At 40.9% G+C, this 16907-nt stretch overlaps 1 protein-coding gene across 1 annotated transcript in view; it reads left to right on the top strand.

Moving 5' to 3' along the window:
* Positions 1-3671: 3671 nt before the first annotated feature.
* The window catches only part of UBE2G1 (ubiquitin conjugating enzyme E2 G1), a 103813-nt gene continuing 90577 nt past the window's right edge, over positions 3672-16907 (top strand). The window contains exon 1 of the mRNA XM_030861713.3: positions 3672-4064. Within this exon, the coding sequence (XP_030717573.3) occupies positions 4019-4064 (46 nt within the window). The 5' untranslated portion in view covers positions 3672-4018. The remainder of the gene's footprint in view (positions 4065-16907) is intronic.

Raw genomic sequence — 16907 nt, 5'->3', positions numbered from 1 at the left:
AAATTGTTAATTTAGAGTTTAGTGAGGTTGCAGGATCAACATACAAAAATCAACTGCTTTTATTATTATTATTTTATTATTATTTGCGGTACGCGGGCCTCTCACTGTTGCGGAGCACAGGCTCGGGATGCGCAGGCTCAGTGGCCATAGCTCACGAGCCCAGCCGCTCCGTGGCATGTGGGATCTTCCCGGACCGGGGCACGAACCCGTGTCCCCTGCATCGGCAGGTGGATTCTCAACCACTGCGCCACCAGAGAAGCCCCTCAACTGCTTTTTAAAATAATTTTTTATATACCAGAAAAATGCAGACTATCTCATTATTCTAAGCTTATTTCTGTATGTAAATGAAAACAACCATTCTGTCACGACAAAACTCACTGTGAATCCAGTGAATTAAAAAAAGAAAACATCCTATAGACAACCAAAGCATATTATCATGATACTTTAAAATACAAAAAAAGGACTTTCCTGGTAGCACAGTGGTTAAGAATCCACCTGCCAATGCAGGGCACACGGGTTCAAGCCCTAGTCCGGGAAGATCCCACATGCAGTGGAGCAACTAAGCCCATGAGCCACAACTACTGAAGCCCGTGCTCCACAACAAGAAAAGCCACCGCAATGAGAAGCTCACCCACCGCAAGAAAGTGTAGCCCCCGCTCGCTGCAACTAGACAAAGCCTGCGTGCAGCAACAAAGACCCAACGCAGTCAGAAAAAAAAATCCTAGGACTATCCAGAGAAGAAAAAAAAGTAGGTCACTGAGGTCACTGACAATGGAATAAGAATCAACAGCAACACTGGACGCTAAAAGACAATGGACCAATGCTTTCACATTTTTGAAGAAAAATATTTGATTTTAAACATAAAATTCTGTACCCAGCTAAACTGGCACTTAATTATAGATGTTTAAAATAATGGCATTTTCAGCTGTTATTATAAGGACTTGGAAAATTTGCCTCATGTATACTCATCAGAAGTTATCTGATAATATGCTCCAGCAAAAGAAGGGAGTAACAAAAAGTAATTAGACTTGATCTAGGATGCAGTAGACTCAGCCCAGGAGAGCAGCCAAGGGGAGTCCTAAGAAGACTTCTATGTAGGAAGCATAGCCCAAAGCAACCAGCCCAGGTTAGAGGGTAACATAGAGACTTCTAGAAGGGAGAGTTTCAAGAAAAAGGGCTTGATAGGGTAAGTGGTACGATAGCACTAGGGTGGAATAGGGAAGGGAAGGATATTAATTATAATCAAGATACTGCAAGAAAAAAAAAGTATAATTAGAAACACTAGGCCTCCAAAAAAAAATCTGTGTAAGGAATGAATATAATCCATTATAGTATTTGACTCTCCTATTCAACATTTACAAAGTCACAATAGTGTAAAAACCATTTATTGCTATAACTAAATACGATAATTTAATAATTTAGGAGAATAAAAGATGGAAAGTAGCATGACAGTTAAATCCTTATCAGTTACAATAAGAATAAATATATAAGGTCTAAAATGGATAAGTCAAGAAAAAGCATTATATCATTTAGAATAAATGGAGGTAACTACGAGAAGAAACTGCTAAAAGAGTTAAAAGGGGTTGCGTTTGGTAAGCAGGATTTAGGAATGGTGAAGGGCACATGTGAGAAATACGTTTGTTTTTCACTATAATCCTTAATACACCGGTTATGAACTATGTGTATTTACTACTTTGATAAAACTAAAAATTTACTTAAATAGAAAGATTTTTGGTCCAGAAAGGAGGGATGGTGTCAGAAACGGATTTTTTTTCTGGTAAAGCTAAGGAAGCTTTAGAGCTCCCCGGAAGGCTGGAATTTGTTTTAGGTGAGAGAGGAAACCATGTTGCAATCAAGCAGAATTTCTGACAACCTGCCTCAAGAGATCTCAGAGAAAGGGAACAATTTTCCAAGCATACAGTTATTTGTGGTTTATTTTCTCATTCTAAATAGACAATCATATTCAAATGCAATTAAAAAAATTTTTTCCCTAAAGAGAGTCCTTCAAACGGAGTAAATTTTAGGCTTCACAAAACCTGGGTTAGCTCCAGGGAGTTGTTTCCCAAAGGAGTCCAGATTCACCTTTTTTTTTAATGGTAGATTTATGTTTTTATGCAGATTCACTCTTTTTTTTTTTTTTCTGCACGTCGTATTTCTCTAGTTGCGGCGAGGGGGGCTACTCTGTTGTGGTGCGTGGGCTTCTCATTGTGGTGGCTTCTCTTGTTGCAGAGCACCAGCTCTAGGCGCACGGGCTTCAGTAGTTGTGGCACGCGGGCTCAGTAGCTGTGGCTCCCGGGCTCTAGAGCACAGGCTCAGTCGTTGTGTCGCACGGGCTTAGTTGCTCTGCGGCATGTGGGATCTTCCTGGACCAAGGCTTGAACTGTGTCCCCTGCATTGGCAGGCGGATTCTCAACCACTGCGCTACCAGGGAAGCCCTGCAGATTCACTCTTAATGTTTATTTGTTCCTTTTAAGTCTTGTTTTAGGGGGAGAGTGAGGACAATTTTTTCAGTAATTTTTGGAATCAAGAAACTGTATTAGAACCTGGTCCTCCTCTGGCTACCCTACCTGGAGCTCACGGAGACTGTAAGACCTTTGAGGATAGGAACAGAGCTGTGTTCTCTGTGTCTTCTACAGTTCAGGTGCAAAGTTAATGCAGGTTCAGTAAATATATATATATATATATATATATATATTTTTTTTTTTTTTTTGCGGTACGCGGGCCTCTCACTATTGTGGCCTCTCCCGTTGCAGAGCACAGGCTCCGGGCACGCAGGCTCAGCGGCCATGGCTCACGGGCCTAGCCGCTCCGCGGCATGTGGGATCTTCCCGGACCGGGGCAAGAACCTGTGTCCGCTGCATCGGCAGGCAGACTCTCAACCGCTGCACCACCAGGGAAGCCCAGGTTCAGTAAATATTTTTGAAGGAACAGATACATTTGAGTGCCATTAGGTATCATTTTCCCTTCTGCTCCGTCTCTTTATTAAGACTCTGTTATGCAAGGCAGAAAGCTGTGGGAATGAGGATGAGAAGAGGTAGAGCGGGGTAAGGTTGCTTTTTCCAAACCCTAGATCCCGCACTTAGACTTTACATAGTAGATGCCTTTCTGGATATTTTGCACCGTGTATATCAGATTTTGCTAATCTCAACTCACTTTACACATAGAGATTATTAATGATGTTTAAACATTTTGTGCTATGAGATGCAGAACATTTTTTTTATTTCAAGAATCTTTTTGTGCAACTTTCTGTAAAGTGAACTACCAGCATATCTGAAGTCTATTTTGGAGGTGTGCTTAAAATGGGGCACACCGTGTATACTAAGTTCGCCTTTAACAATGACTAATTCGCACACCATATGCGGAGTGTTAGATAGCTGTTGGGCGCTCGCCAACAACTAGGCACCTACCACTTCTTTTGGCCCCTTCACTCTCAGACCACCTGCTTCGACCCGGAGGTGCTGTCTTGACCCTCCGCGACCTCTTTGTCATGGCGTCTGCGGGGCGTCTCCCGCCGAGGCCCCGGCACCAGGCCAGGCGGCGACCTTCCCAAGATGGCGGCGTCAGGGGCCATTGCGCGGAGGGGGCGGGGTTCCGCCTCCGGAGGCGGGGCAGGGAGCCAGAGGGGTCGGCCTAGCGGGAGGGCAGCTTCCGAAGTAGGCAGCCCTAGCGCGCCTGCGTGGAGCGACCCTGCGCGCAGTGAGGCAGTGGCGGGGGAAGGCACCGGTGGGGCCGACTGGCGGGTTGAAGGAGGGAAGCGGGCGAGCGAAGTCCCAGTGCGCGCCGCGGCGGCACGGGTACCCTCCCCTTCCGGGCGTGAGGCGCTGTGAGGAAAGCTGAAGCGAGCTGACTCGCACCGGCAGCGAGACGCCGCTACCGCCGCCCCAGCCCAGCCTCCGTTGGCTTCGGCGCTCCCGTCGTGGGGGCCCGGGTTCCTCAGCACACCCAGCTCGAGCAGCCCCAGAGCCTGTCCCCAGTTCTTCGGAAGCCCCGGCGCCAGCCCGGGCCCTTGGCGGGGAGGATGACGGAGCTGCAGTCGGCACTGCTACTGCGAAGACAGCTGGCAGGTGAGCGGGCGGGTGGAGGGGCGCCGGCCCGGGCCGCGATCGCGGCGAGCAGCTGCCTGCTCCTCCTCTCCTCCTCCTGGGCGCTCCCGGGCGGGCGGCCGGACGGGCGAGGGGAAGCGGCAGCCCCCGGCGAGGCCGGGAGCGGGCCTGCGAGGTTGGGGAGCCAGGGCGCCAGTCCCAGCCGGGCCCATTACTTCTTTCCCTGCTTTCTTAGGGCATTAGGGGCGGGGACGCGCCCCAGCCTCGGCCCCAGGACCGGGCCTGCCGCCCCGGGGGAAGGAGGGGAGGTTGCCCCCTCCCCCACCGTTCGGTGGGACGTTGCGGGGGAGGGGCTGTAGGTCCACAGCCCCGGCGGACCCTCCCTGGAGGGGCGGGTCCGGGCTCAGGTGCGGCAGAGGCCGCCGGACCCCCGAGGCAGGAAGAGCGTCTGGGCCGGGCCGGCTGCGCGTCCGGGGCTCGGCTGTCGGAGCCGCGGGCCGACAGCCGGGGGCAGGGTGGGCGAGAGGAACTGGCCCCCGGGCGGATAGGTGAGGCGCGCCAAACTTCTGCCCAGGCAGCGCCGGGTCCGCGGAGTTGTGGCGGACAACAAAAGCCCCGGCCTCCGCGGCCTCGTCGCGGGCGCGCGGGGTCTGAGAACCCTGCGGGGCGCGGGACGCCGCCTCGCCTGCCTCCGCCTGGCACGGGCTCCGGCTGCGCCGCCCGGCTGGGGGAGGGTAGGAGCGGGCCGAGCCGAGAGCCGCTCGCTGGCCGGCTCGGGGCTTTGTGCTCCGAGCGACTCCGGCTCCTGTGCAGGCCTGCGGGTCCCCGGGGCTGAGGCCCGCGGGCTCTGGCTTGGGGCGGTGGCCAGCCTGCCTCCCCAGAGGTGCCTGCGTCCCCCTCCCCCATTGTCCCGGCCTCCGGCCGTTTGCGGCTTCCAGGTTGACTTTTTAGGGGGTTGGCTCCGACTCTGCTAGGACTGTGTGAGTGGAGCATGCGCAGTGGGGACGGGGACGTACGTGTGCGGAGTGGAAGGGGGGAGGCGGGTCGGTGGCTTCACAATGCCGCCCCACGTGCTGCCAGATTTAAAGAGAAATGAACCAGCAGTTAACCACTGCTGCCCAACGCCCAGCCTGTGTCCTTCACAGTTCTGACAGATCTTCACCTCCCCGCTCCACAGCCAGCGGCCCTGAGCCCTCGGCAGAACCCAGAGGCTGAAATGAAGACATCTATTTTTGAAATAGGTTTACTAAGACTTAGGTTGAGGTGTTAGTTAAATCACCTTTATGGCTTTTTAAGGAAAAGGTTGTCAGGGGCTGTTACAGGTTGTATAATTAGGTTTATTATTAGAGCATGAGCAAGCAGGTTTGGACAAGTACTAAAGTTCTAAATGCTCAGGGAGAGTGACGGAGTGAATGGAGAATTTCTAGTGATACCTGTGTCCATCGCAAATGTATTGGGCAAGCAGTGAAAGAATAACTTTATTGCATCTTATATTTGCAAACACACGTTACTCTGTGTATTTTTCTGGTTTGTTTTGTTTTGGAGGAAGGAATTAAGATGTTCTTTTTTCTCCCTAAGAATACTTTAAATCAGAATAAGTTTTAATTATGTGGTGGACTGTTAAACAGTATTAAAATACTAAATCAGTATTAAAACAGTACTCAACTCTTTCATAATGGGAAAGATACATGTTTTAAAGGTGTAAAAGAAGTTAAGCAGTTACTAAGATAGTAAAGTATGACTAATAAGTGTTATCAGTAGCAGTATTTCAAAATTCTTTCCAACCTATTTGTGAACAGGCTGTAAATTTTGATAGGCACTTGGTTCAGTTTTGCACTCTTTTACAAGATTAATCCCAAATATTGATAAGACATTTCCCAAAGCTCTTTCTTAATGGTTGACTTTTTGATAAGGCACACCAAGATATGCTTTAAGTTTGGAGAACAGAATGATTTAGTTTGTAATTTTTCATGCCTCATTATAAAGTTACTTAGCTGCTGATTAATTTTCTTGTCTTTTTGATCAGACACAATGGACTGTTGTTAATAGTTTCTTAAATTTTTGAAGGTTATTAACATGCTCAAAATGTATAAAACAGACCAAGGCCAGTGTATTAAGGAAAATGTGAAAATATCAAGTTTATTGGGAAGACTTGATAAAACTACATACTGAAATAAAGGCCCTGTTGTATTTTAGTCGTTAGTAGTACATTGTTTGAGCTTTTTGGTTTTTCAGATATCATTTGAAAACAGGAAAGAATGGTAAACTGTAGTCTCTTGAAATAATTTAGAGTGAACTTTTGGAAGGCGTAATAATAAATGCTTTGAAAATCTTGAAATGTATTGAACTGAGTAGACACACAAACCTAAGCCATTCTAGCTGCTAGAATTTCAGAAACTTAACAACAACAGTGGCTAACAATAGTTACATTTATTGAGACCCTAGTCTGCCAGTCCTGAAGGATTTTACTTCATTATTTGAGGGGAGAATTTATTGTGTGTGTGTTGTGTTTTGTTGGTAACTGTAATGAAGAACCTGGTGACTTTCTGAGTGAAGCAGAATGGTTCCTTGGGTTGCAGAGTTTCTCAGCCTCAGCACCACTGATGTTTTGGGCTGATTATTGTTGTAAAGGCCTATACTATGCATAATAGAATGTTTAGCAGCATTCTTGGCCCCTACCCACCAGATGCCAGTAGTACACCTCCTCAGTTGTGACAACCAAAAATGTCTCTGTTGCCAGATGTCCCCTGAGGGACATAGTCATCTGAGGTTGAAAACTCTGGTTTAAGGTGTTTTAATTAAGACCATAATGGCCATTGTGAAGCAAGTAAGAACACCTAACAGATTCATGAAATCAGATAGGTTGTATATTTCTTTGTGGGTATTATTAGACTATGACTTACTTCTTTGCGAATTCAGCAGTCACAGTTCAGTTTTTGCAGTGCATAATGCTAAACACTAAGAAATCCTACAGCACAAGAGATAATTTAATTTTTTTTTTTTGAAAAGGTGTTGTAAGCAGTGGTTAAAAATATAAAGAGTATAAAAAAGGTTTAGTCTTTCCATCCCAACCCAGGCTGCTTTTCTTGGAAGCAGCCATCATCAATAATTTCTTGTGTGGCTTCTTATACTGTATATGTTTATATAGCTATATATGTTTATATATATGTTTATACGGGCTAACGTTTACTGAGGACTAGCATAGCATCTACCAAGCATTTCGCTGAGAGCTTTACATATATTATCTCATTTAATCCTCCTAATAAGGAAATTGAGGCTAAGAGAGTATCAATAACTTGCCCAAGGTCACACAGGTAGTAAGTGGTGCTGCTAGATTCATATTCAGGACCTTCTTATTAGAGACTTCGTTGTTTTTAATTGGTTATATTGTCTTCCAGGGAGCAGCAGTTTAGCACAATTGTGAAATATGGTTTTATAAATTTAAATATTCGAGCTTAATTTATCCAGTAACTACCAAAATGATTGGGGAAATGTTCTCATCTTAATAAAATTTTATGTACGAAATAATGCACATTAAAATCTAAGTGATATTCTTAAGGTAATAATAAAAAGATGTTTTAGCCATTGTCACTTTACGACCAACATTCTGTAGAATGTCATAGATTGAAAGTAGCGCTAAGCTTTTTTGTGTTAGCAGTTAACTCTGAGAAAATAAATTGGACTAATTGGACTTATTCCCTACTCTAACCATACTAACTTTTATTTTATGATAAACATTTATAAAGAATAAGAGGATTTTTTTTTTAAGATCACTTGAGTTTTTTTTAACATTGACAACACAGTTGCTTTCTCCTAGGTACCTGTCATCCCAGAACTAGCGAGAAGGATCTCTTAAGCAGTAACAATAAAATAATTGAACTCCTTTTACTGTAGAAATTTTGATTGCATATTTTAAAGTAATCTGCAACATTCCCAAATCTTTGTCTCCTTGTCTACATATGTAAGTAGGTTGTGATGAGTTAGTTATGTGTGTTTCTCAGATTTATGTGCAATAAAATCATTTGGGAGTATGTTAAAAATACAGATTCCTGGCCTCACCTTCACAGAGTATTAGTCTACATGTCCAGATGGGGCCAAAGAAAGCCCAATTTTTAATATTTCTCCTTGGCCTTTCTAGAATGTATTGGCATTCTGACATAAAATTTCATTAATAATCTTAAAGTAGCAGAAATAGAGTAATTGATTATTGACAGGGATACCCTAGTGGTAGAAGATTCTAGGTGATGAGCAGAATATTAATATTTGTATACTAATAGTTGTTTACCCACATATTTAGAAATGGAAGAAAATTATAAAAGTAAGTTTATATTTCATCAAACCACTAATTGTTTAATAGAGTTTGGGAATTTTTATATCCAGAAATCATTACACTGTTATAGAAATAATGCAGCTACTATATGCTGTCAGAAAAAAAGTATAAATGAAACAGACATTGTGGTTGAGGGAGGGGTGTTGGATGATTTGTAATCCCTGTAGTGGAGGGAGCATCAAGGAATTATGCATCTGATGTTATGTTTCAGAATCTTATTTCAAAATATGTACATATATTGAATCGTGTATACCTTAAACACACGCAGTGTTATATGTCAATTTTATCTCAGTAAAGCTGGGAAAAAAGTCTAATTTTTTAGTAAGTGAATTTTCTTTTTTGTTTTTTTTAGTGAATTTTCTTAACATTAGGGAGTAAATGTTTTAAGTTATAATTTGTGTTACTCTGAATATTTTTGATATATAATGAAATTTAGTTTTTTATAAGTAATGGTAGTTTACTTTTGTATAAAGTCGGAATGAAACGTACTTGTCTTTTGTAATGGAAGACCTCACTTTCTCAAGTACTGCTTAATATATTAAAATACTGAAGTAAACTCTAATTTGTACATATTAGTATATTAGTATAATCTGTACTTACTATAAAGTAGTGCCAAAGTATATGGTTTTATTATATAGTTTGAGTTAATACACATTATATTTGGTGATATGTGTGCATATAAATGTACATTAGATGCCTTCATTATTGATAGAGTGATATCGAGTGAGGAAAATCTGAAAATCCATTCACTACTCCTATATTATTGTTGCTTTTTGACTTTTCAGGTGAAGAGTGTTTGTATATCAAGAAGACTTTCAATCCTTGGGTTATTTGATCTTGTTTACTTTAGTGCAAGTTTCTTTGAGGAGGTCATGCTAATTTATTGTAAATTGTAGTGTGGATGTGCTCTTGCTTCAAGCAAGTAAAATGCTAAGCATTCTTTTATTTTAATGGACTCACTTCAATTTAGGATGAAGGATTTTTTTTTTTTTCCGTATGCGGCCTCTCACTGTTGTGGCCTCTCCCTTTGCGGAGCACGGGCAGGCTCAGCGGCCATGGCTCACGGGCCCAGCCGCTCCGCGGCATGTGGGATCTTCCCGGACCGGGGCACGAACCAGTGTCCCCTGCATCGGCAGGCGGACTCTCAACCACTGCGCCACCAGGGAAGCCCAGGATGAAGGATTTTTGCATTTCTAAATTATTGAGAAATATTTTTGTTAGAATTTAAAACACTAGATGACCTGCAAAAGTCTGTTTAATGCCATCCTTGACTGGTTTATAGGAAATAACTTTTCAGAGAGGAAAGCATAGTATATGCTTACGGAACCAGTCTGGCCAGGTAAACATAGTATAGTTATATTTGGTTGAAGGCATTTCAGCCACAGAAAAGTACAAATAAAAAAAGCAAATATTTTGCAAATTTTGGTAATGAACATGAATTATTGGTATGAACAGATAAATGAGGGAATAAGAATAAAATGCGTCTTTAGGAAATAAGATATATACATGTTAAAATAGAGAATTTAAATTTTTTTTACCTAGTGCAAGATAGTATTAGGCTAATTCAAGTAAATCAGGATTTTTTTTTGGCTGTGCCACATGGCTTGCGGGATCTTACTTCCCTGACCAGGGATTGAACCTGCGCCCTCGCAGTGAAAGTGTGGATGCTAACCACTGGACAGCCAGGGAATTCCCTAAATCAGAAATTTTTATCAGTGCTGCTCCATTGATAGATTCTGGCCCTCAAAGAAACAGCTAGGAAAAAATTCTGTAGTTTATTGCAGTTGCTAGAGATGTGTACTTTTCTTTATGATGTTAAGTTCTAGAATATTTTTGAAAAGTTAATTTTTGTAAGTGGAAATGTTTACCTTTTATTGATGTTCTATATTAATGTCTAATAACTTAGAAAAACTGCTACTCTTCCTTCTCTGCTTTTCTTCGCCTTTCTTGTCCATTGGTTAGGGATCTGTTAAAAGTATAAACAACAAAACCTAAAAATGCCCTTTATATTAGAAGACACTTTTGATTTGCTTTTGAATGTACTTACACTTTAATTATATTATCAATTTCTTATATAAGGTGTATTTTAATTAGAGTTTCTATTTTAAGACAGTAATTCTAGGCAAAGTAGACATGGCGCCAAAAGAATGATCTATAAAAGGAAATATTGGTAAACTGGACATCATCAAAATAAAAAAACTTTTGTGAAAGGCAAATGAAAAGACAAGCTGCAAACTGGAAGAACAAAATTGCAAACAACCTGACAAAAGACTGATCTAGAAAATACAAAGAACTCTTCAAAACTCAACAGTAAAAGAAAACAGCCTGCTTAGAACATGAGCAAAACACATTTCAGATGGCAAATAAGCAAATAAAAAGTTGTTCAACACCATTAAACACCAGGGAAATGAAAGTTGAAACCACAGTAAGATATCACCACATACCTATATAGAATAGTTAAATTAAAAGAAATTAACACCAGATGCTGGCCAGGGGAGGCAGAAAAACTTCATCTCTCATACATTGCTGGTAGGAATGTAAGATGGTACAGTCAGTGTGGAAGCAGTTTGCAGTTTCTTGTTTAAATATACACTTACCATACAACCCATCAAGTACACATTTGGGCATTTATTTTAGAGAAATGAAAACTTATATCCTCATAAAAACTTACATGCAAATGTTCATAGTAGCTTTATTAGTAATAACTGCAAACTGGAAACAACCCAGATGTCCTTCAGTGGATGAGTAAACCGTGGTACATCCATACCATGGAATATACTACTCAGCAGTAAAAAGAAATATACCATTGATAAACAAAACAACTTAGATGATATCAAAGGAATTATGCTGAATGAAAAATTAATCTCAAAATGTTGCATATTCTGTGATTCCATTTATATAAAATTCTTTTTTCTGTGTGGTAAAAAACATAAAATTGACCATCTTAACCATTTTTAAGTGTATGGTTCAGTAGCGTTAAGTATATTCACATTGTTGTGAAACAAATCTCCAGCTCTTTCATCTTGAAAAACTGAAACTCTATACCCATTAAACAACTCTCCCTCTCCCCCTTGACCTAGCTGCTGCTAACAACTGTTTTACTGTTTCTCTGCATTTGATTCATATAAGTAAATTCATACAGTATTTTGTCTTTTTGTGACTGGCTCATTAGTGTAATGTATGTTGTAGCATATGACAGGATTTCCTTCCTTTTAAGGCTGAATAATACTCCATTGTCTGTATATACCACATTTTGTTAATCCATTCATCTGTAGATGCATTTGGGTTGCTTTCACCTGTTTGCTATTGTGATTATTGCTGCTATGAACATGGATGTGCAGATATCTCTTCAAAATCCTGCTTTCAATTCTTTTGAATATACCCAGAAGTGGGATTGCTGGGTCATATGGTAGTTCTGTTTTTTAAAAATAAACCTTATTTTTAGAGCCGTTTTATTTTTTATTTTATTTTATTTTATTTTTTGGCCACGCGGCATGGCTTGTGGGATCTTAGTTCCCTGACCAGGGATTGAACCTGGGCCCCAGTAGTGAAAGCGCCAAGTCCTAACCATTGGACCACCTGGGAATTCCCTTTACAACAGTTTTAAATTCACAGCAAAATTGAGTAAAAGATACAGAGATTTCCCATAGTACCCCCTGCTCCCACACAAGCTTAGCTTCCCCCAATATCAACATCCTCCACCAGAGTAGTGCATCTGTATTGAGAAGTTTTATTTTTAATGCTTTTGAGCGACCTCCATACTGTTTTCCATAGCAGTAGCACCATTTTACAATCCCACCAACAGTGTACAGGGCTCCAATTTCTCCACTTGTTCTCCAACACTTGTTTTTTTAATTGTAGCCATCCTGATTGATGTGAGGTGATATGGTTTTGATTTGCATTTCTCTGATTATTACTGACATTAAGCAACTTTTCCCATCTTCGTTGGCCTTGGTAGATCACCTTTGGCAAAATGTTGATTCAGGTCCTTTACCTGTTTTTAAAATCAGGTTATTTGATTTTTTGTTGTTAAGTTGTATACATTCTTTATTACTATGAATATTAACCTTTTATCTGATACATAATTTGCAAATATTTTCTCCCTTTCCATAGGTTGCCTTTTAACTCTGATTATGTCCTTTGCATAAAAGTTTTTAAGTTTGATGTAGTTCCAGGTGTCTATTTTTGCTTTTGTTGTCTGTGCTTTTGGTGTCACAGCCAAGAAATCAGTGCTAAGTCCAATATCGCAAACCTTCTCTAGTAGTTTTATAGTTTAGGTCTCACGTTAGGTCTTTAATCCATTGTGGGTAAATTTTTGTATGTCATATAAGATAAGGGTTCAACTTCATTCTTTTCTGTATGAATATCCAGTTTTCCCAACACCATTTGTTGAAGAGACTTCCCTTTCCCCATTGAATGGTCTTAACACCCTTATAAAATTCTTGAAATGACAAAATTGTAGAGATGGAGAATAGATTAGTGGTTTTTAGGGATTAAGGATGGTAATAGTGTGTTGCTATAAGGCGGCTGCATAAATGATCTTTGTGGTTATGGAACTGTTTCTGTCTTATAGTGGTTACATAAATCTGCAAATGTGATAAAATTGCATAGAGCTATACACACACACAAATAAGAGTGATACAGTAGGAATAAAGTGTGTGGATTGTACCAATGCCAATTTCTTGGGTTCGCTATTATACGATAGTGATGCAGGATGTTAGCATTGAGAGAAACTGGGTAAAGGGTATAGGAGATCTTTCTGATCTGTTTTTTTCCATTGCCCTATAAATCTGTGTATTAAAATAAAAAATTTTAAAAAGTCACTTGTAACCAGAGCATTTTTATCAGTCTTTTTTCATGTAGAGAAGTCCTTTTTAAACTTACTATTCATAGTTACAAACATAGCAACATAATTGCCATAACAACACTTTCAAGGAATAGGAAGTTGGAATTGAGAAATCTGTAGTTTGAGGTAGAAATTCCATCTTAATTTTAAATAATCCTCCTTTAAACTTCTTGTGTTGTCGTTTGGAAAATGGAAGAGAGGATCAGTATAAAAGCTCATTTATTGGGCTTCCCTGGTGGCGCAGTGGTTGAGAGTCCACCTGCCAATGCAGGGGACACGGGTTCGTGCCCCAGTCCGGGAAGATCCCACATGCTGCGGAGCAGCTGGGCCCGTGAGCCACGGCCGCTGAGCCTGCGCGTCCGGAGCCTGTGCTCCGCAATGGGAGAGGCCACAACAGTGAGAGGCCCGCGTACCGCAAAAAAAAAAAGCTCATTTATTGAGCTCTTCAGTTGCATTGAGAAATGCTGGGGGAATGCAAAGATAATTGATACGGTATTCCTGCCTTGAGGTGCTACATTTTGTAGGCGTTGATGGACATGTAAACAAAGTTATAATGCAACATAAGTACATATTGCAGTATAAGTGTAATGCAGTATAAGTATAAAACATACATGTGGAAGGAGCAGAAGGTAGCACTGAGGAAGGAGTGATTAATTATGGGAGAGTACAGTGAAGTCAGGGAAGGCTTTATAGGAATAGGACTATATTTTAGATACAGCAGAATCAAGATGTCAGTTCTTTTAAGAGCATTAAGTTATATATTAAAAAAAAACCTTTGCATTTAGCAATGTAGAAAAAACAGTAATTAGAATTACTTAACATTACAGAAGTCTAAAGTTGACAGATTTAAAACAAATAGATATTTATGAAAGACAAATAACCCTGTTGAAGATTTCCAAGAAAGTGGTCTGGGCACAACTTTCAAGGGATGGCAGTAATTTGTAATTAAAAAAATTTTGTAAAGAACTTAAGTCTGCTTACTTCACTAACATATAAAAGAGGGAAGAGGGCAGGAAGGAAACAGGTTACTCTTCATGATCCTAGACTTTCTATATGTGGTCACATTCAGTTCTTACAGCAAATGTTTGGAGTAAATATCACCTTTTTGAGATAAGGAAATTAAGGTTTATATTATATCTGGTATTTCGCCAAGCTAACCCTGATGGAGCTGGCTGGCAGAAATATATCTGTCTGCCAATGAAACCCAAGCCCTTTCCATATCAGTAGTTTCTTTAACATTTGGGGGCTTCTTAGACTCCTTTGAGAATTTAGTAAGCATTTAAGACCTTCTCCTGAGAAAAATGCATACAATTTTGGGTATAATTTTGGAGGTTTTTCTGATCTCTTGAGTGAAGCTCATTTATGCACATATAATACTGTCTCTTACATCATTCAGCAAATTTGATGCCTGTTTTGTATAGTCTATAGGGATGCCAGATGAATAAGTTATTCTTGTATTCTAGGAACTCGTAGTCTGTAGAAAATCCTCAGAGGGCTGCTTTAAAATAGTGTATCAGAGAAAGTCAGGGAAAGCTTGCTTCTACCTGGAGGGCTTTTGAGGAGTTGGTGGCATTTGTGCTTGACTTTTAAAGGATATGTAAAATTTGATCACATAAAATAGGAAAGTATTTAAGGCTGAGGGAAAAGAACAAGCAAGACAGAAAGCTTGTTCTGAAAACAATTCAATGTGGTTGGAGTATATGATAAACTGAACTAGTGGGAAAATAATATTTGGAAAGGTTGGTTTTATTTGTGGAATACCATAAAGATACTGAAGAACAGAGTCACTGAGGAGGGGGGAAGTGATGTGATCCGAAGTATGTGGGACCCGTGCTTCTCATTATCTGTGGTGAAAGACCAATTTAAAAAAATTTTCCAGGGACTTCCCTGGTGGTCCAATGGCTAAGACTCCATGCTCCCAATGTAGGGGGCCCAGGTTCGATTCCCTGGTCAGGGAACTGGATCCCACATGCCATAACTAAGAGTTTGAATGCCGCAACTAAAAGATCCCATGTGCGGCAATGAAGACCCGACGCAGCCAAATAAATAAATAAATATTAAAAAAATTCAATTCATTATATAATATTTTAAAAAGCAATAAAAAATGAATTATTAGAAAAATGAAATAAAGACAGATTTGAGCCCATATTTATAATATTAGGTTCATCATATAAAATGACTATCAAATTGCTATCTGAGTTTCAAAATGCTTCCTTTGGCTGGTGGTCAGGGACCATTAACAGTTTGGTGGATTGGCACCAGTTAAGGGACCACACTTCAGCATTACTTTGGGCAGAGTGGAGAATGATATTAGACTACGGTCTCTCCATAAGGACAGAGATTTTTGGTTTTGTTTATTAACTGACATATCACAGATGCCTAGAAGGGTGACAGAAACAGCAAGCAACCAGTAAATACTTATTGAATGGATTAAAATTACCATTCTGGATCTCCCCCCCACCACACACAGGATTTAAGCACATGTGAACTGAACCTTTTAAGGTAGAAAGTGAAACAATTAGAATACTTCCATTCAGTAAACATTTAATTCCTTCTATATGCCAGGCCCCGGGGATACAAAGATTCATGATACAATTCCTGGCTTCCCCTTCTAGTGGGGAGCGTAGACTTTTATAAATAAATATTGGTTGATAATTAGAATATATATACTTCACCACAGTAGTGTAGACATTCTTGCCCTTATACCACACCCCCCACCCCCCTTCACTTATTTACAGTATAGCTGACCAAATGATACTTGTTGGGCACCCTCAGTGTCTCAGCAAGGTCCTTACTTTTCTCTCAAAGCAGTTTCTCTAATGGACTACTTTACTATGACTGGTTTTTCTAACTCTTTATAAATTACCTCAAAAATGAAAGGTTTTCTCCCCCCACCTTTTAAAGCTTTTTTTACTTTTTTAAAAAAAATTATTTATTTTTGGCTGCATTGGGTCTTCATTGCTGCGCGTGGGCTTTTTTCTAGTTGTAGTGAGCGGGGGCTACTCTTCGTTGTGGTACGCGGGCTTCTCATTGCGGCGGCTTCTCTTGTTGTGGAGCATGGGCTCTAGGCGCGTGGGCTTCAGTAGTTGTGGCACATGGGCTCAGTAGTTGTGGCTCACGGGCTCTAGAGCGCAGGCTCAGTAGTTGTGGCGCACGGGCTTAGTTGCTCCACGGCATGTGGGATCTTTCCGGACCAGGGCTCGAATCCGTGTCCCCTGCATTGGCAGGCAGATTCTTAACCACTGTGCCACCAGGGAAGTCCCTTTTTCTACTTTTTTTTCTTTCTTTCTTTTTTTTTTAATGTCTTCAAAGTTTCTGTCTGGTCCTCAATCTTAGCTATCTTAGGTTTCCTACCAAGGTGGTTAACCACATTTTTCAGAGGAGGAAACTCAGTTTGGCTTATTCACAATAGCAGAACCAAGACAGCTAGATTTCATTACTCTCTGAGCCTGTTCTTTAACAGTATTTAAATTAGGTCTATATAGAGACTGTAAAAATGTGTTAGCCCAATTATTCCTTTCCTACTTGGGTCCTGGGGTGTCTGTGGGGTCATATGTTCTTTGATTTTCTTAGGTTTGTTGTTTTTTTTTTTATTTTCTTACGTTTTTTGTGGGTGAGTTAAATGTTCTTAAAACAGATGTCAGGTAACCCTAAATCAAGGTATTCTAAAGGAAAATGGAATGTGTAT

Source organism: Globicephala melas, chromosome 20 (assembly GCF_963455315.2).
Source record: "Globicephala melas chromosome 20, mGloMel1.2, whole genome shotgun sequence".
Taxonomy (NCBI): Eukaryota; Metazoa; Chordata; class Mammalia; order Artiodactyla; family Delphinidae; genus Globicephala; species Globicephala melas.
The sequence above is the reverse complement of the archived record's forward strand: the minus strand, read 5'-3'. Positions and strand labels throughout refer to the sequence as shown.